This window comes from Scyliorhinus torazame, chromosome 12, assembly GCF_047496885.1.
Source record: "Scyliorhinus torazame isolate Kashiwa2021f chromosome 12, sScyTor2.1, whole genome shotgun sequence".
Lineage (NCBI taxonomy): Eukaryota > Metazoa > Chordata > Chondrichthyes > Carcharhiniformes > Scyliorhinidae > Scyliorhinus > Scyliorhinus torazame.
The window spans coordinates 80,056,755-80,073,334 of record NC_092718.1 but is presented as its reverse complement, the minus strand read 5'-3'; the positions used below and the strand labels follow the sequence as shown (position 1 = coordinate 80,073,334).

General features: G+C 49.3%; 1 protein-coding gene across 1 annotated transcript in view; it reads right to left on the bottom strand.

Moving 5' to 3' along the window:
• The window catches only part of LOC140387062 (sialoadhesin-like), a 185,835-nt gene that overhangs the window by 36,384 nt on the left and 132,871 nt on the right, over positions 1 to 16,580 (bottom strand). The window contains exons 9-10 of the mRNA XM_072470073.1: positions 7,406 to 7,771; positions 6,105 to 6,398 (exon numbers count right to left, since the gene is read on the bottom strand). Of these exons, the coding sequence (XP_072326174.1) occupies positions 6,105 to 6,398; positions 7,406 to 7,771 (660 nt within the window). The remainder of the gene's footprint in view (positions 1 to 6,104; positions 6,399 to 7,405; positions 7,772 to 16,580) is intronic.

Genomic DNA, 16,580 nt, shown 5'->3' with positions numbered 1-16,580 from the left:
TTAGTAACACAAAGCCGACCCAGACCTTTCGGCGCCAGCAGGAGCTGACACAAAGAAAGGTAAACGACCACCCCTCGATTAAGGAATCACTCCAGTATTGGACAATATCGAACCAAGTGATTGGGACCAAGCCCAATCACTTGGAACCAGGTACAAGGTCCGCCCCGAGAGGCGGGAAGCCCCTGGGGACTATAAGAATAGGGGCCAAGTTCAACTCGACCCTTCTTCTCCTCTCCGCACCCTTCGAGACCCTTGCTGAAAGAGAACGTAAGTTTTACTCCAACGATCGCTACCAGATAGACACTCCTGACTATCGACCTGTACCAGCTTTTGAATCCCACAGGCTCAGAACCCATTCAAAAGGCCATTTGTTTCCCTGACCTGGTGGGCCATTTCCAAAGTTAAGTATTGGCCTGTTAGTGGTAGGTAGTAGTTTAGAAGTAGAATTAATGTATAAGTATTAATTGTTGTATATAATAAATGAGCATTGATTTAACTCTTACTAAGCGGTGTGTTGGATTATTAATCATTACTCGGACTTGAACTACGTGGCGGTATCAGAAAGATGCCTGGTGACTCAAGAGCAAAGGTGACAGAATTAGAGCAAATAAACTAAGGCTAAAACGAGCAACAATACCAATTCAAAGTTATGCCATTTGGCATGAAAAACACCCCAGCCACATTTCAACGGTTAACTAACAAATTTGTTTCAAGATTACCCAATTGTGCTTTCCTTGGCCATACAATCGAACAGGATCGAATGGTCCCACGGGATGTGAAAACAAAAGTTATTGGGGAGTTTCCAATACCCTCGACATGAAGGGAAATGACGTGATTTCTTGGCATGAGTGTATTTTACCGGAAATTTGTGCCGAACTTTAGCAGTGTGGTTGCTCCACTGACGGACTTACTAAAGAAGTGTAGCAAATTCCCATGGACGGCGGAGTGTCAACAGTCATTTGATTGCCTGAAGGCTGTGTTAACCACTGCTCCTGTGTTTGCCATCCCAAATTATACAAAACCTTTCAAAGTGACTGTTGATGCGGGTGATGTGGGCGTAGGTGCGGTCCTTCTACAAGACGACGATGAAGGGCTAGAGCGGCCTATTTGTTATTTTTCGAAGAAATTAAATACGCACCAGAAGAAGTATTCAACAATTGAGAGGGAGACTTTGAGCTTCGTGCTGGCTTTGCAACATTTTCACATTTATGTGACCAGCAATCCGTCTGACACAATTATATATACTGATCATAATCCATTGACGTTTTTGGAGCGATTCCGGAATAACAATGCAGGACTGTTTCGATGGAGTTTATTGTTGCAGCCATTTCAAAATTTTGAAAAATAATACATGTGGCAGGACGAGAAACCATGATAGCCGATGCTTTGTCACGAATGTGATGAAAAGAAGCAGGTTCGGTGGAGGGAGGAGAACTAAAATGGACTATGTTATTATAAACGTTTGCGTGTTTTGTTTTCTTAAAAAAAAATGTATATTCACTGTCAATATTTCTTAAAGGAAAGTGAAACATTTAAAAATGAAAGCATCTTGAAGTTGATGGTGTATTTATTTTTTCTTGGGGGGAGGTGTCAGGTGGATGTACCTTTAAGAAATCAGTGTGTGGGTGAAGCTGGGCTGTGTCTGTCTTTCACTTTCATTTTTGAGCTGGCAGATGCAGTGTGTTTTTGGTTTCGCTTTCAGAGGTGGATAGCTGCATTCAAAGCAAGCAGCTGTACGACGATCGCTCTCTCCAGAAGCTAAGGAATGTCTCCAGATCATTGATGATTTCAAAGTAATACCTCTTTCTGTAGAGCATTTAAACCTGTTGTCTTTATTTTAAAGAGGATTTAACTTATGGATATTGTTTGGGAAGTTATTAAGGGTTACCTATAGAATATCGTATTTGGGAAAGTATCAGTTTTGGTAGTTGATAAGATGTTTACTGTGTGTTCATAAAATGTTCACTGGATTCATAGAATAAACATTGTTTTGTTTTAAACATACTTTAGCTCTCTGTTGCACCACACCTGTAGAGTGGGCCCTTGTGCTCCCCATACCCAAAATCTATTTAAAGTTGTGGGTCAGGTGAACTCCATGATATACTTTGGTGTTCTCTAAACCCTGGCCCATAATAGGTCGGTGTGTAGTCTGTATATGTGGTCTGTGGCTTGTGTGTGTGTGTGTGTGTGGTCTGTGTGTGTGTGGTGGGTGTTTGTGGACGTGTGTTCATGTGTCTGTTGAGCGGTGTGCCTGTGGAAGTGAGTGTGGTCTGTGTATGTGTGGCCTGTGTGTGGTCTGTGTGTGTGTGATCCGTGGGTCTGTGGTCTGTATGTGTGGTCTGTGTGTGTGTGGTCTGTGTGTGTGTGTGTGGTCTGCGTGCATGGTCTGCGTGAGCGCTCTCTGTTTGTGCTCTGTGTGTGTGTGTGGTCTGTGTGTGTGGCATGTGTTTGTGGCCTGTGTGTGTGTGGCCTGTGTATCTGTAGCTTGTGTGTGTGTGTGGTCTGTGTGTGTGGCCTGTGTGTTTGTGGTCTGTGTGTGTGTGTGGTTTGTGTGTGTGGCATGTGTTTGTGGCCTGTGTGTGTGTGGCCTGTGTATCTGTAGCTTGTGTGTGTGTGGTCTGTGTGTGTGGCCTGTGTGTTTGTGGTCTGTGTGTGTGTGTGTGGTCTGTGTGTGTGGCCTGTGCATCTGTAGCTTGTGTGTGTGTGTGTGGTCTGTGTGTGTGGCCTGTGTGTTTGTAGTCTGTGTATGTGGTCTGTGTGTGCGATTGTGTATGGTCACGTCCCAAAGTCATGAAAGAGATCATAAAATGTGGAGGTGAAACTTCATTTTTGTGCTTATTAAAAAATGCATTTTGCAGAAACAATCGATGACTGGATTGGCCAGAGTTTCTAGAAATTTCCAACAGCAGTTACAGGGACAAAGAGTTCTAACTTGATCATGTAAGAACATATTATAAACCGCTGAACCAGAGGTCTAACAGACGATATTCTGCATGAAGGAGCCATCTGGATTTGACTTTCTGATTCGAGTGCTCATGTGAAATGCTCCCCACTTCTGTGGTTCTTCTTACTGTTAATGTATTTATAATTGAACAACCCTCTTTCCCATCCCACACTGTATACCTGTGTGTTGGTACCTACACCCATCCACAGCCCAGGTTTGAATGTGTGAATAAACAAAACTTGCGATTTAACCAAAAGAGAGTTTGCTGTGAGTCACTTTAAAGATTGACAACATAAACAAAGGATGTTTGTAACAAGCGAAACAGCTAATTTTTGAAACAGAAAAGAAGGCCTCTGCTTCCAACAGATAGCCAGACGTCCATAACTGTACACATACTATTTATGCGTATCTGCTTGTGCATGCCGGTGTATGTGAGTGCATGTGTGTGTGTGCGTGCTTGTGCATGTGAGTGCAGTGAATGCATGTGTGTATGTGGGTGGGTGGGTGTGTGTGCATGGGGGTGTATGTGTGATTTTCAAGCCTGTGTATTAAGATAAACAATTGAGAGATTCCGTAGTTTTCTAAAAACAATTAATGATCAGTTATCTTCCATGGACTGAGAAACATCTTCAGAGACTGAGAATGTGAAAGATGTGATATCAATATAAATTCATTCACCAAAAGCACCTAATCCAGACAGAGACTCCAGTTCAGTACTGACCCTCCAACAGTGCAGTGCTGCCTCAGGACTGAACCTCTGACAGTACAGCATTTTGACCCTCCATATTGATCCTCTGACAGTTCTGTGCTTCACCAGTAGAAGTGATGTGGAGATGCCGGCGTTGGACTGGGATGAGCACCAGATTAAAGTCCATCAGGTTTGTTTCAAATCACTAGCTTTCGGAGCGCTGCTCCTTCCTCAGGTGAATGAAGAGGTATGTTCCAGAAACATATATACAGACAAATTCAAAGATGCCAGACAATGCTTGGAATACGAGCATTAGCAGGTGATTAAATCTTTCCAGATCCAGAAATGGGGTAACCCCAGGTTAAAGAGGTGTGAAGTGTGTCAAGCCAGGACAGTTGGTAGGATTTCGTAGGCCAGATGGTGGGGGATGAATGTAATGCAACATGAATTCCAGGTCCCGGTTGAGGCTGCACTCATGTGTGCAGAACTTGGCTATAAGTTTCTGCTCGGCGATTCTGCATTGTCGCGCGTCCCGAAGGCCGTCTTGGAGAACGCTTACCCGGAGATCAGAGGCTGAATGTCCTTAACTGCTGAAGTGTTCCCCGACTGGAAGGGAACATTCCTGCCTGATGACTGTCGCGCAACATCCATTCATTCGTTGTCACAGCGTCTGCATGGTCTCGCCAATGTACCACACTTCGGGACATCCTTTCCTGCAGCGTATGAGGTAGACAACGTTGGCCGAGTCGCACGAGTATGCACCGCGTACCTGGTGGGTGGTGTTCTCACGTGTAATGATGGTGTGTGAGATTCATGTCGCATTACATTCATCCCCCACCTTCTGGCCTGCAAAATCCTACCAACTGCATTCTAAGCATTGTCTGGCATCTTTGAATTTGTCTATATATATGTTTCTGGAACATACCTCTTCATTCACCTGAGGAAGGTGCAGCGCTCCGAAAGCCAGTGATTCGAAACAAACCTGATGGACTTTAATCTGGTGTTGTAAGACTTCTTCCTGTACTCACCAATAGAAAGCCTCTGACAGTACAGCGCAACCTCTGTACTGACCATCAGTACGAATGGTCATTGCTGCATTGTCAGAGGTTCATTTCTGAGGCAGAACTGCACTGTGGGAGGGTCAGTAATGAGGGAGCGCTGCACTGTCAGAGGTTCAGTCTTGAAACAGCATTGCACTATCCAAGTTTCAGTACTGAGGGATTGCTGCACTGTCAGAGGGTCAGTACTGAGGGAGTGCCGCACTGTCAGAGGGCCAGTTTCTGAGGGAGCGCTGCACTGTCAGAGGGTCAGTTTCTGAGGGAGGGCTGCACTGTCAGAGGGTCAGTATTGCGAGAGTGCTGCACTGTCAGAGGGTCAGGACTGGGGGAGTTCTGCACTGTCAGGGTCAGTATGAGGGGCATAGACAGAGTGGATCGTCAGAGACTATTTCCCAGGGTAGAGGGGACAATTACTAGGGGGCATAGGTTTAAGGTGCGAGGGGCAAGGTTGAGAGGAGATGTACGAGACAAGTTTTTTACAGAGAGAGTAGTGGGTGCCTGGAAATCGCTGCCGGAGGAGGTGGTGGAAGCAGGGACGATAGTGATGTTTAAGGGACATCTTGACAAAAACATGAATAGGATAGAAATAGAGGGATACGGACCCCGACAGTGTAGAAGATTTTTGTTTAGACGGGCAACATAGTCGGTGCAGGCTTGGAGGGCCGAATGGCCTGTTCCTGTGCTGTACTTTTCTTTGTTCTTCTTTGTTCAGTACTGAGGGAGCGCTGCACTGTCAGAGGTTCAGTACTGAGGGGTGGTGCACTGTCAGAGGGTCAGTACTGAGGGAGCGCTGCACTGTCGGAGGGTCAGTACTGAGGGAGAGCTGCACTGTCAGAGGGTCAGTACTGAGGGAGAGCTGCACTGTCAGAGGGTCAGTACTGAGGGAGAGCTGCACTGTCAGAGGGTCAGTATTGAGGGAGTGCTGCACTGTCAGAGGGTCAGTACTGAGGGAGATCTGCACTGTCAGAGGGTCAGTATTGAGGGTGAGCTGCACTGTCAGAGGGTCAGTACTGAGGGAGTGCTGCACTGTCAGAGGGTCAGTACTGAGGGAGTGCTGCACTGTCAGAGGGTCAGTACTGAGGGAGATCTGCACTGTCAGAGGGTCAGTATTGAGGGTGAGCTGCACTGTCAGAGGGTCAGTACTGAGGGAGTGCTGCACTGTCAGAGGGTCAGCACTGAGGGAGCGCTGCACTGTCTGAGGGTTAGCACTGAGGGAGTGCTGCACTGTCAGAGGGTCAGTACGGAGGGAGGGCTGCACTGTCAGAGGGTCAGCACTGAGGGAGCGCAGCATTAGCAGTGGCAATTTCTTATCAATAAAATCAGATGATCCTTTGCTGAGTGCTGTTCATGGCGTCTGGCTCTGCACAATCTATGCTATTAAGGATGATGTAAAATGAAGAATATTCTTACTTACATTGCACAGTTAGTACGAGGGTCCGCTCCGATGAAGCAGATGGATATCTCACTCTACAGGTGAGAGTTTGTCCGTGGTGTTTGAGTGATGGGGTCAGGCTCAGAACAGAAGTATAGGTCAGAGTGACGCCATGCTGAGTTACTGTGTTTGAGACTGATCCAGGTACGTCAGTGGGAGTGTCCCAGGTTAAGCCAGGTGCTGTTCCACTACACGTTGTGTTGAAGGTGCAGCTTATGTCCACACGCTTTCCTGCAATAATTTCAGTCGGGAATATCCTGGGTTTATCTGTGAAATCTGACACACACAGAATGATACTTTTAGATAAATATAACGTGAAGCATCAGTTTGAATAAAAAAAATCACAGTCCCACAAGAAACAACACTTTTACAAAGATGATATTGGAAATTAATACAATCAGTAAAGAATTTGATATTTTAATGCTTAATTGGTTGTCTGTCACTCAGCTTCTTTCACTTTCAAAGTCCTTTGAATTGACAATCTCCAGTGAGGAATTTCAGAAAGCTTTGATGACATAGATACGTTCAAATAAAGAGTTTAATGAGCAGATGGATCCCCCATGGAGAGACTGCAGCGCATTGCGTGTCAGTTCAGTGAGTGGGACAGTGCATTAATATGGCCGGTATTGTGTTAGCTCAATCGGGAAGGGTGAGTGACCAGGGTGTGGGCCAGATGCTAGCGAGTGAGGCAGAGTCAAGCAAAAAGAAAATCAAACAAGAAAAATGACTAAAATATCTGGGGCGGGATTCTGCTGCATTTTCCAATGCGATGCGCCCCTGCTGACAGCAGGATTCTCCGTTCCTGCTGCTGGCCAATGGGGTTTCCTACTGTGCCCACCTCATGCCGTCAGGAGGCCCGTGGGCATGGGAGCACTTCCGGAAGACCGGAGGATCCCGCCGACGGAGAATTCTGTTGATGGACTACATTGGAAAACCGATTGCAGCATGACATCAATCAGTGGGAAGTGTGCAATGCTGTCATCCCTTAAAGACATATTGCAACAGCCCACTTCATTAATTGTATGAAAAGCTTCCTGGATCATGTTGAACCATTATTGAAGCAGGAATAGAGAAACAAAGCATTTTTGTGGTTTTTATACCATTATTAGCTCTTCTCTTCTTTCTCAGCCTGTTCAATCTGTATTCACATTTCAAGGCATCTTTCCCCAGTATAAGTACCTATGTCAACATTTATAATGGACACTGTGCATGTGTTTCTTTTTGTTCATTGATAGGGTGAATTCATAATATGAATTGTTGAGTAACTATAACACGGCACTTACCAGAAATATGAAGTTGGGTTACAGGTAAATAGCTGAAGCTATCCTGGCTGTTAAATTCTATTCTGAAATAATAAGGTCCCGCATCTTCCCGTGTGATGTCGTTTATAATCAGGGAACAGTCTCCGTCTTTCAGGTCTCCAGACAGCCGGGTCCGACTGCGGAATCTTGGTAACGCGTGATTGTGATCCTTGGAGTGAAAGACGATAGATGATGTTTCCCATTTCTTATTATTGAACCAGACTCCACCTCGCGGTTGGTTTGCCAAATGTGACGGATAACTGTAGCGACATGGAATCTGCACACACGAACCTTCCTGCGCTGTCACCTCTCCTGGAGTTTGGCCTTTCCACTCTTGTGGCAGTCCAACTGGGGAGAGAAACATCAATATTTAACATTGGATGGTTTGTAGATCCACCAGACTCGATATCCACCCCCTCTGTCAGTGACGCATCAAGTGAGACACATTCAGTGCTCATTAACAAGGCTGGATAATGGGTCAGGAACCCTCAGAACTCCTATCATTATCACCATCATGAATCACAGATTAGCCTCACCTTCCTGGATCCTCACTGTCTCAGATAGCGGTTCTTATTTAAATACACCTTTCAAGGATAGCAGCATGAAATCAATGGAGGGGAAGTGTGTCATGTAATGTAGTCTCAGTATCACTTTGGCCTGTGAGGAGAACACAGAACACACAGCTCTGCTGCTGGTGTCTTCAAACTTTCTGCCCATGTACATCTGTTATGATGTGCTGCTGTCCAGAGGTGGTCAAACATTCTGGCAGCGAGATTCGGCCTAGGTAGGAAATGGTGAACAGCCTTTGGTCATGAGACCACCCTCGACATTTTGCTCAGACCACGACAAAGTCGTGTTGTGAAACCGCAGCCTCTGAGAGCTCAGGAAATCATTGAAGACAAAAACACGGACATGAAGTGATTGACAAAACAAAACATGACGGTGATGTGCACAATGAATGGTGAGCATTTATTGATGTTTCACTTTCCACACATCCTGCTGATAGAATACACACCCAATCAGATCCCCAGCTCACATCCGGTGCAAACAGTTATTGGCCCAATCAGAATGAACAGCAATCTCACCCCATTTGTTTAACAGACTCAAAGCAGGATTCATTCTTAATTTTAAGTACGTTTGACTGAACAGACGAGTTTCCCTTTTCTCCGAGATGACGAAAGAGAGCTCACACTAAAGTGAAAATCTGGGGAATGTATGACGGGCCTGTGTGAACTGCACCCATGACCATCAACTCTCCTGTAGATCAGGGGCGTGATTCAGCAGACTCAAGTTAAAATCGGGTTTTGGGCACGTTTTGTGGGGAGTGCCACGATGGCCACATTGGTGAGATCGCAGTCCGTATTCAACAGCATTTAGGTCCATAAATGAGCCCGCATGAGACAGCACCCTCGCTGTCTGATTCGCCCAAATCGTGCCTCAGCTGCCCGCTGCTAACAAGGGGGAGCTGCTCTCAAGGGCTCCCTCACCACTCACACCCAGTCAGAACACAAGTATGGCAGTGTGCAGACCTGCTCCTCTCTTTGGGAATGCCGGCTTCACAAGGCTTCTCGATGCTGTGGATGAGAGATGGAACAACCTGTTTCCTGAGGAGGTCGGAGGACCATGACAGGGTCACCAATGCCGCCTGGCAGACGGTGGCAGCGGCTGTCAGTTTGGGCAGCATAACCAGGAGGACCGCCGGAGAAGAAGAGCAACGACCTTCAACGAGCTGCAAGGGCAAATCACCAGCTCTCTCATGGCATCAGTTCCGACTGCCGCTCCTCAAATTCCCAAACCTTCCTCCTCCCCACCCCCCGAATCGACTGGCTGACATCTCACACCCTCCCACATCAGAACTTCAAGCTTGTTCCTCAGAATCCCCTGGCACCCACCAGCACGACCCCTCTATGTCGAGGTGCAGCGCCCACACATGCCACCTACTATAGACTACCCCCCCCCGGTCCCATCAAGCGTGCGGTTCACAATGCCCACTCTTTGTCCCCTCAGGAGAAGATAACGCACGATAAGAGGGAAAGGACCAAGAGGAGGGGAGGAATCCCAGAGATTTTAATCCTCACCCAATGAGGAACAGGCCCTGGAAATTGCAGGGATGTCCGAGGAGAGAGCAGTCGCCGACAGCGAGGTTGGCCTGTGTCACAGAGGTAAAGATCTACTGCCCCTTCATCCAGATGACCTGTCTGAAGCGAGTTGTTCATGTCAGGCAAAACGTTCCTTCCCTCTCACTGACCACATGTCCATTGTCTGGCAGGATCTCCATCTGATGAGGCCGGCCCATCCGGAGGTTGTACCCTGCCCTGCCATCCAAAAGACCACCTCAGAGGAGAGCTCCGAGGAGACCCCTGGCGAGACGCCACAACTATCACCCCACCTTCCACCAGCGTGGAGGCACACACCTTGGCACACGGCATTAGTTGGTCGGCTTCTGGGGCACAATCTTGTGAGCTCCACACAGAAGCTGATGCACATCAGATGGAGGCATAAACACCCAAGGGAGACAGCATTCAGAGGTCTGCTGGATCCTAGGACACAGCTGGGTCCCAGCTAGATGCCAAGCCTTTGGATAAGTTTAGCCTGAAGTTGGTTCAGATGATGGAAGGTATGTCAGCGACATTCCAGTGACTGCAAGGCCGATTGGAGGAGTCTCAAAGGCTTCGGGCACAGGTGATGGCACCAACAAAGCGAGGCACCGAGGCCAACACTGCTGGAATAGGGACCACAGCGGAAAGCCTGGAACCCGGTCTGTGTCTTGAGTGGTGGTGTCCAAGGCGTTGTTCATGGGGAGCCTCCAGGATTGGCAGTGCCACATGTCTCAGAGGCCCCTGGAACTCACTCCAACTGCCCCTCCGTGCCATGGAGTTTTCCTGGAACTTATGGGAATCCTCAGTGCGGCGGAAACGCTAGAGGCCAACATAGGAAATTGGGTGCAATGGGGAGAGTGAGGAAAATTGAGGGGGTGTTGGAGGTGGGAGGAATGGGGGGAGGGTGGTAAATGTGGGGTGGGGGAATGGGGGGAGGGATTGGGGAAGGAGGGAAATGGCGAGGCAGGGAAATGGGGTGGATGGGTATTGGAGGGAGAGAGGCGAATGGGGGTGAGAGAGGGAACTGGGAGGGCTGTTGAGCTGACAGACATAGTCTTGTCCAAGGCGAATCTGGTGACAATAAGGGCCACCCTAGTCCTCCTCGTATGTCGCACCCTTGTTGTATCCTTCAGCTCCTCCTCGGGCCCGTGCTCCAGTCCCTCCTGGACCGCCTCTTTATCCTCCTCAGATGAGACTGCATGTCTGTCCGCCTCCTCCTTCTGCTCCTCGTCCTCCTCCAGCATGTCACCCTGCTGCAGTGTCAGATTGTTGAGGGAGACCCTTTGGGGAATGTGCTGCAGGGCCCTACCAGAGCGGTCAAGGCATCGGAACTGCATTTTCAGCAGCCCGATGCACCACTCAACGACAGCATGGTTGGCATCGTGAGCCGCATTGCATTGAGTCTCCGCCTCGGTCTCAGACCTCTGTACTGGAGTCATCAGCCATTACCCCAATGGGTATCTCTTGTCCTCCACAAGTCAACGTGTCATCCTGGGGTGAACCTCGAAGACACCCAATGTAGCCAGCACACATGTGCATGATATGGAGGTGGTGATTGCACACATTTTAAAAATTCAAAGAGTGAAACTCCTTCCTCTTAATATCGGGGCTCCCTGATGTCCCGGCAGGCGCCATACATGCCTTCAATTACCCCCTGGACCTGGGCACCCCGATGATGGCAGCAAATCCTGCAGCCCGGGCATCTTGGTGGACTGGGTCCAGCTCGAAGGCGACGTCCTCTGATGCCCAGGCATACAGAACATCTGTCACCTCTCGGATGCACCTGTGGACTGAAGAATGGAGGCACGGTGGCACAGTGGTTAGCACTGCTGCCTCAGCACCAGGGCCCCGGGTTCAATTTCAGCCTTGGGTCACCGTCTGTGTGGAGTTTGCATTTTCTCTCCCCATTTCTGTGTGGGTTTCCGTCGGGTGTTCCAGTTTCCTCCCACAGTCAAAAGATGCGCAGGTTAGGTGGATTGGCCATGATAATAAAGTTGCCCCTTCGTGTCCAGGGATGTGTAGGTTCGGTGGGTTCGGAGGGATGGGGCAGGGCACTGGGTCTCGGTCGAGTGCTCTTTCCGAGGATCGGTGCAGACTTGATGGGCCGAATGGCCTCTTTCTGCACTGTAAAGATTCTATGATATCATATGTCACACAGGTCCCCGCTCGAGGCCTGGAATGACCCAGTGGCATAGACATTGAGGGCTGCATGGTCTCCGGGAGCGGGGTGTCCTCCTCCTCCATGGCGTGCCAAGAATCGTGCTCCAACAATCGACCTCAGTGCTGAATATATTCACTGAGCCGCAGCCTCCACTGCTGTCTGGGGAGGGATTCCACAGACTAACCACCCTTTGAGAGAAGACATTCTTCCCCATCTCCCGCCTAAATGGGAGACCCCTTATTTTGAATGTGTGCCCCTCCAGTTCTAAATATCCCAACAAGATTGAAACATCTGCTCAGTATTTACTCTCTCAGTCGTCTCTTCTATGTTATGAACCGGCCCATTTCCAGTGATTGAGCCAGTGAAAGATTAACATCAACAGATGTTGGACTTGCTCAGCAGGTCAGGCAGAGCTGACAGTGTAACGAGTCCACTGCATGTGCCCAAACTGAATGTCTCCCAGTATCAGAGCAGCAACCACCCACCCCCCTCCCCTCCCACTACAATTCAATCTGAGGCAGGTTACTGCAAACCCTCATGGCTGAGGGGCCCATCGCCTCAAAGAGGGGTGAGCCTTGCGGAGCTCACGGAGATGACGTCTTGTCAGCTACTGGTGTGGGGCTAACATGAACTCCCTTTGTTTATACAAAACGAATGGTTTTCCATTTGTTCCACATTTCCTGTTTTCACCGGTACTTTTCTCCTTCTCGCCCAATATAGTGATTCTTCCAAGGATCAATTGGAAAGACATGAATGGCAATTCAAGAAACAATGGGATAAGGAATCTCTTTCACTCCTGATTGCCTGAGGAAACTCTTCGGATCCTCATTGTTAAAGGAATCTCTTTGGATCCTCATTGTCAAAATAATTTCTTTAAATCTTCAATGTCTGAGGCATCTCTTTCGATCCCCATTTTCTAAGGAATCTCTTTGGATCTTCATTGTCTGAGGAATCTCTTTGGATCCTCCTTGTCTGAGGGATTATTCCTGATCCAAATCCCAATAAGTTGTATTGTTGATTCCGATGTAGCATTGTAGATTGTCTTCTCCCTGTCGTATTAGGTACACTGGTCTAACACTGGCTGCAACTGGATGCAGAATGGATCAGAAAGATACTCCAGACCTTGAAGTTAGTTCAATCAGGTTTATTGAACTAATAGCACAGTTCTCTGTGAGTTCGACTCTCTGTTAACTTAAGTGTGGTTACTCTGTCTGACTGAACCAGACTAGCTCTTAGCCACGTGGTGGAGGTGTGAGATTGTAACAACACCCTTGACTGACTCTCTAGATGTTCATCAGTGGAAAGAGGCGGAGTGTGAGTGCCTCGTGTCTTTTATAGTCAGATCCCACCCCTGAGTGTCCTGCCTGCTTATTGGTCATGTCCTGTTCTCTGTGTCCATTAGCTGCCTTGTATATCATTATGGGTGTGTGGGTGTGTGTGTGTGCCTGCATATCATGACATCTCCCTTTTTTTTATGTTTGGATGACATATGTGAGCGTATTTACAAGAATAGGCCAATATTAACATATATACATGCAGTGGATGTGAACATGTGCACATGTGAAAACAGCTGTCTAATGCGAGAACACAGAACATAGCAAACAGAACAAATGTTCATAAGTCCAGTCTCTGTGGTTTGCGTCTGACCCTGGTCGACCGCCGGAGAGGTGGTGGTGGGGACGAAAGTGCCTTGATGGGCAGGACGAAGCCTGACTGGTGGCCTCGTGAGTCGAGGTATCAGGAGGTGGCAAAACAACAGAAGGAAACGGAGAAGAATGTGGTTGCGGGCAGGCAACTTCGCTCAGTGCCCGACTGTTTTGTCGCACAACAGAACCATCAGCCAGGCGCACAACATACAAGCGGGGGGGGCAGCCTGTCGAACAATGACAGCTGGAGCTGACCAGCCTCCATCAGGGATCTTTACCCGAACAGTGTCCGGCGGGGATAACACGGGCAAATCGGTCTTGGAGTTGCTGCACTTTCTGCAGCACCGGGAGGTGATCCAGGTTGGGCACGTGTATGGCTGGAAGTGTCGTTCGCAGGTCCCTGTTCATCAGGAGTTGAGCCGGCGACATGCCAGTGGACAGTGGGGTCGCCCTGTACACTAGCAGTGCAAGGTGAATGTCAGACGCAGAATCCGCGGCCTTGCAGATGAGCTGCTTCACTATGTGCACCTCTTTCTCAACTTTTCCGTTTGACTGCGGATAGTGTGGGCTGGAAGTGACGTGTTTGAACTGATACGACTGGGCAAACAGAGACCATTCATGGCTGCTGAAGATCGGGCCATTGTCACTCATGACAGTGAGTGGGATCCCATGCCTGGAGAACGTCTCCTTACAGGTTTTGATGATGGTCCGAGATGTGAGGTCTGAGAGCTTCACGACTTCAGGGTAATTGGAAAAGTAATCAATGATTAACACGTAATCACGACCATTTGCATGAAAGAGGTCGATGCCAACCTTGGACCACGGCGAGGTTTCGATTTCATGCTGTTGAAGTGTCTCCTTACTCTGCGCTGGCTGGAAGCGTTGACAGGTCGCACAGTTAAGGACCATGTTCGCAATGTCCTGGCTGATCCCGGGCCAGTAGACAGCCTGCCTGGCTCTGCGTCTGCACTTTTCCACACCCAGGTGGCCCTCATGGATTTGACGGAGCACCAAGCTCTGGAGACTGTGTGGAATTACAATCCGGTCCAGTTTGAGGAGGATACCATCAATCACCGAAAAATACATTGAAAAATTAACTGCCCTTTTTGCCGGCCATTGGCTCGGTGTTGCATAACACGCTGCAAGAGGGGGTCTTTGGCTGTCTCCTCGCGGATACGAACCACCTTCTCATCAGATGCCGGGAGGGTGCTAGCACACAGCTGCACCTGTGACTCAACCTGTGACTCAATTTGCCGGTTGACGTTCAGTGGTTCACTAGGCACGGTGATGGAGCGGGACAGTGTATCGGCAATGATGCGCTCCTTGCCAGGCGTGTAGACTAGGTCAAAGTCATACCTTCTGAGTTTGAAGAGGATGCGCTGCAACCGAGGCGTCATGTCATTAAGGTCCTTGGGGATAATGTTGACCAGGGCCTGTGATCCGTCTCGACTGTGAATGTCGGCAGGCCGTAGACATAGTCGTGAAACTTGAGAATGCCAGTGAGAAGGCCCAGGCATTCCTTCCCGATTTATGCATACCTTTGTTCGGTGGGCGTCATTGCCCTTGATGCGTAGGCAACCGGTGCCCAGGATGTCGCAGGACCGCACCGATGCCATTCTGGCTCGCATCTGTCGAAATTTTTGTTTCCCTGTCTGGGTCGAAAAATGCCAATACGGGTGCAGTGGTGAGCTTGGCTTTCAGCTCCAACCACTCTGCCTGATGGGCCGCCGTCCACTTGAAGGTAGTGGACTCCTTCACCAGGTTTCGTAGGGCCGTGGTGTGTGAGGCCATGTTTGGGAAGAACTTGCCCAAGAAATTGAACATGCCCAGGAAGCGCAATATCGCCTTCTTGTCTTCCGGTACCTTCATGGCTGCGATGGCCTTGACCTTGTCTGTGTCGGGGCACACGCCCTGCTGAAAGATCTGGTCTCCTCGGAACTTGAGTGTCGACATGTCAAAGCAACATTTGGCCCTGTTCAGCTTCAGGCCATTGACGTGGACACGGTGGAATACCTGCTGGAGACGGGAAACATGCTGCTCAGGGGGCGTGGACCATATGATGATGTCATCCACGTGCCCACGAACACCTTCGATACCCTCCATCATCTGCTCCATGATGCGATGGAATATCTCCGTTGCTGAGATGATGCCGAACGGCATACGGTTATAGCAGTACCTGCCAAACGGTGTGTTGAAGGTGCAGAGCCTTCTGCTGGACTCATCCAGCTGGATTTGCCAGAATCCATGTGATGCATCTAACTTCGTGAAAAACCGTGCATGTGCCATCTCACTGGTGAGATCCTCCTGCTTCGGGATGGGGTAGTGTTCACGCGTTATATTCTGGTTGAGATCCTTGGGATCAATGCTGATGCGCAGGTCTCCAGAGGGTTTTTTAACCACCACCATCGAGCTGACCCAGCCAGTCGGTTTGGTTACCCTGGAAATGATCCCCTGCTGCTGCAGCTCCTTGAGCTGTTCCTTCAGGTGCTCCTTCAGCGGAGCCGGGACCCGGCGTGGTGAATGGACCACTGGCTTGGCATCAGGTCACAGTAGGATCTTGTACCGATATGGCAAAGTGCCCAGCCTGTCAAACACATCTGGATACTGAGCGAGGATGTCATTCAGTACAGCTTGAAGATCCACGTTGGACGATGTCGTTGAATAAACCCGCTGCACCAGGTTTAGCTTTCTGCAGGCATGCACGCCCAGTAGGGATGCCCTGTCCGGCTTGACAATTTCAAACCTGAGCCATGCATGGGTGCCCCGGTTGGAGACGGGTAGACGGCAGGACCCCAGTGCCGTGCTGGCATTACCGTTATAGTCCAGGAGCTGGCAGGCTGCTGGAAGGACCTTGAGAGGCTTCTTGATGCGTTTGAAGTCTGCCTGTGAGAGGAGGTTGGCAGAAGCACCTGTGTCCAGCTTGAACTGGATGGAGCAGCGGTTGACCTGCATCACCGCACGCCATTCATCCTCCGAATCCACAGCGAGGATGGACTGAATGCGAGGTGAGTTAGGTGTGGAATGTTCACATGTGGTAGTGATGCCCACTCGGTAGGCGGACTCCAGGCACTCGTCCTCTGGATCCGTTGTACTGCCAGGGTCAGAATCCTGTAATCGTCGTTGCACATTCTGGACGCGTCATCGTCGGAATTGGGAGCGCTGTCCTCTGACTGGTGGTGCAGACCTGCACAAGGCTGCATCGTGTCCAGGCTTCCCGCAGTTTAAACATCGCCTGCCTCTTGCAGGGCAGT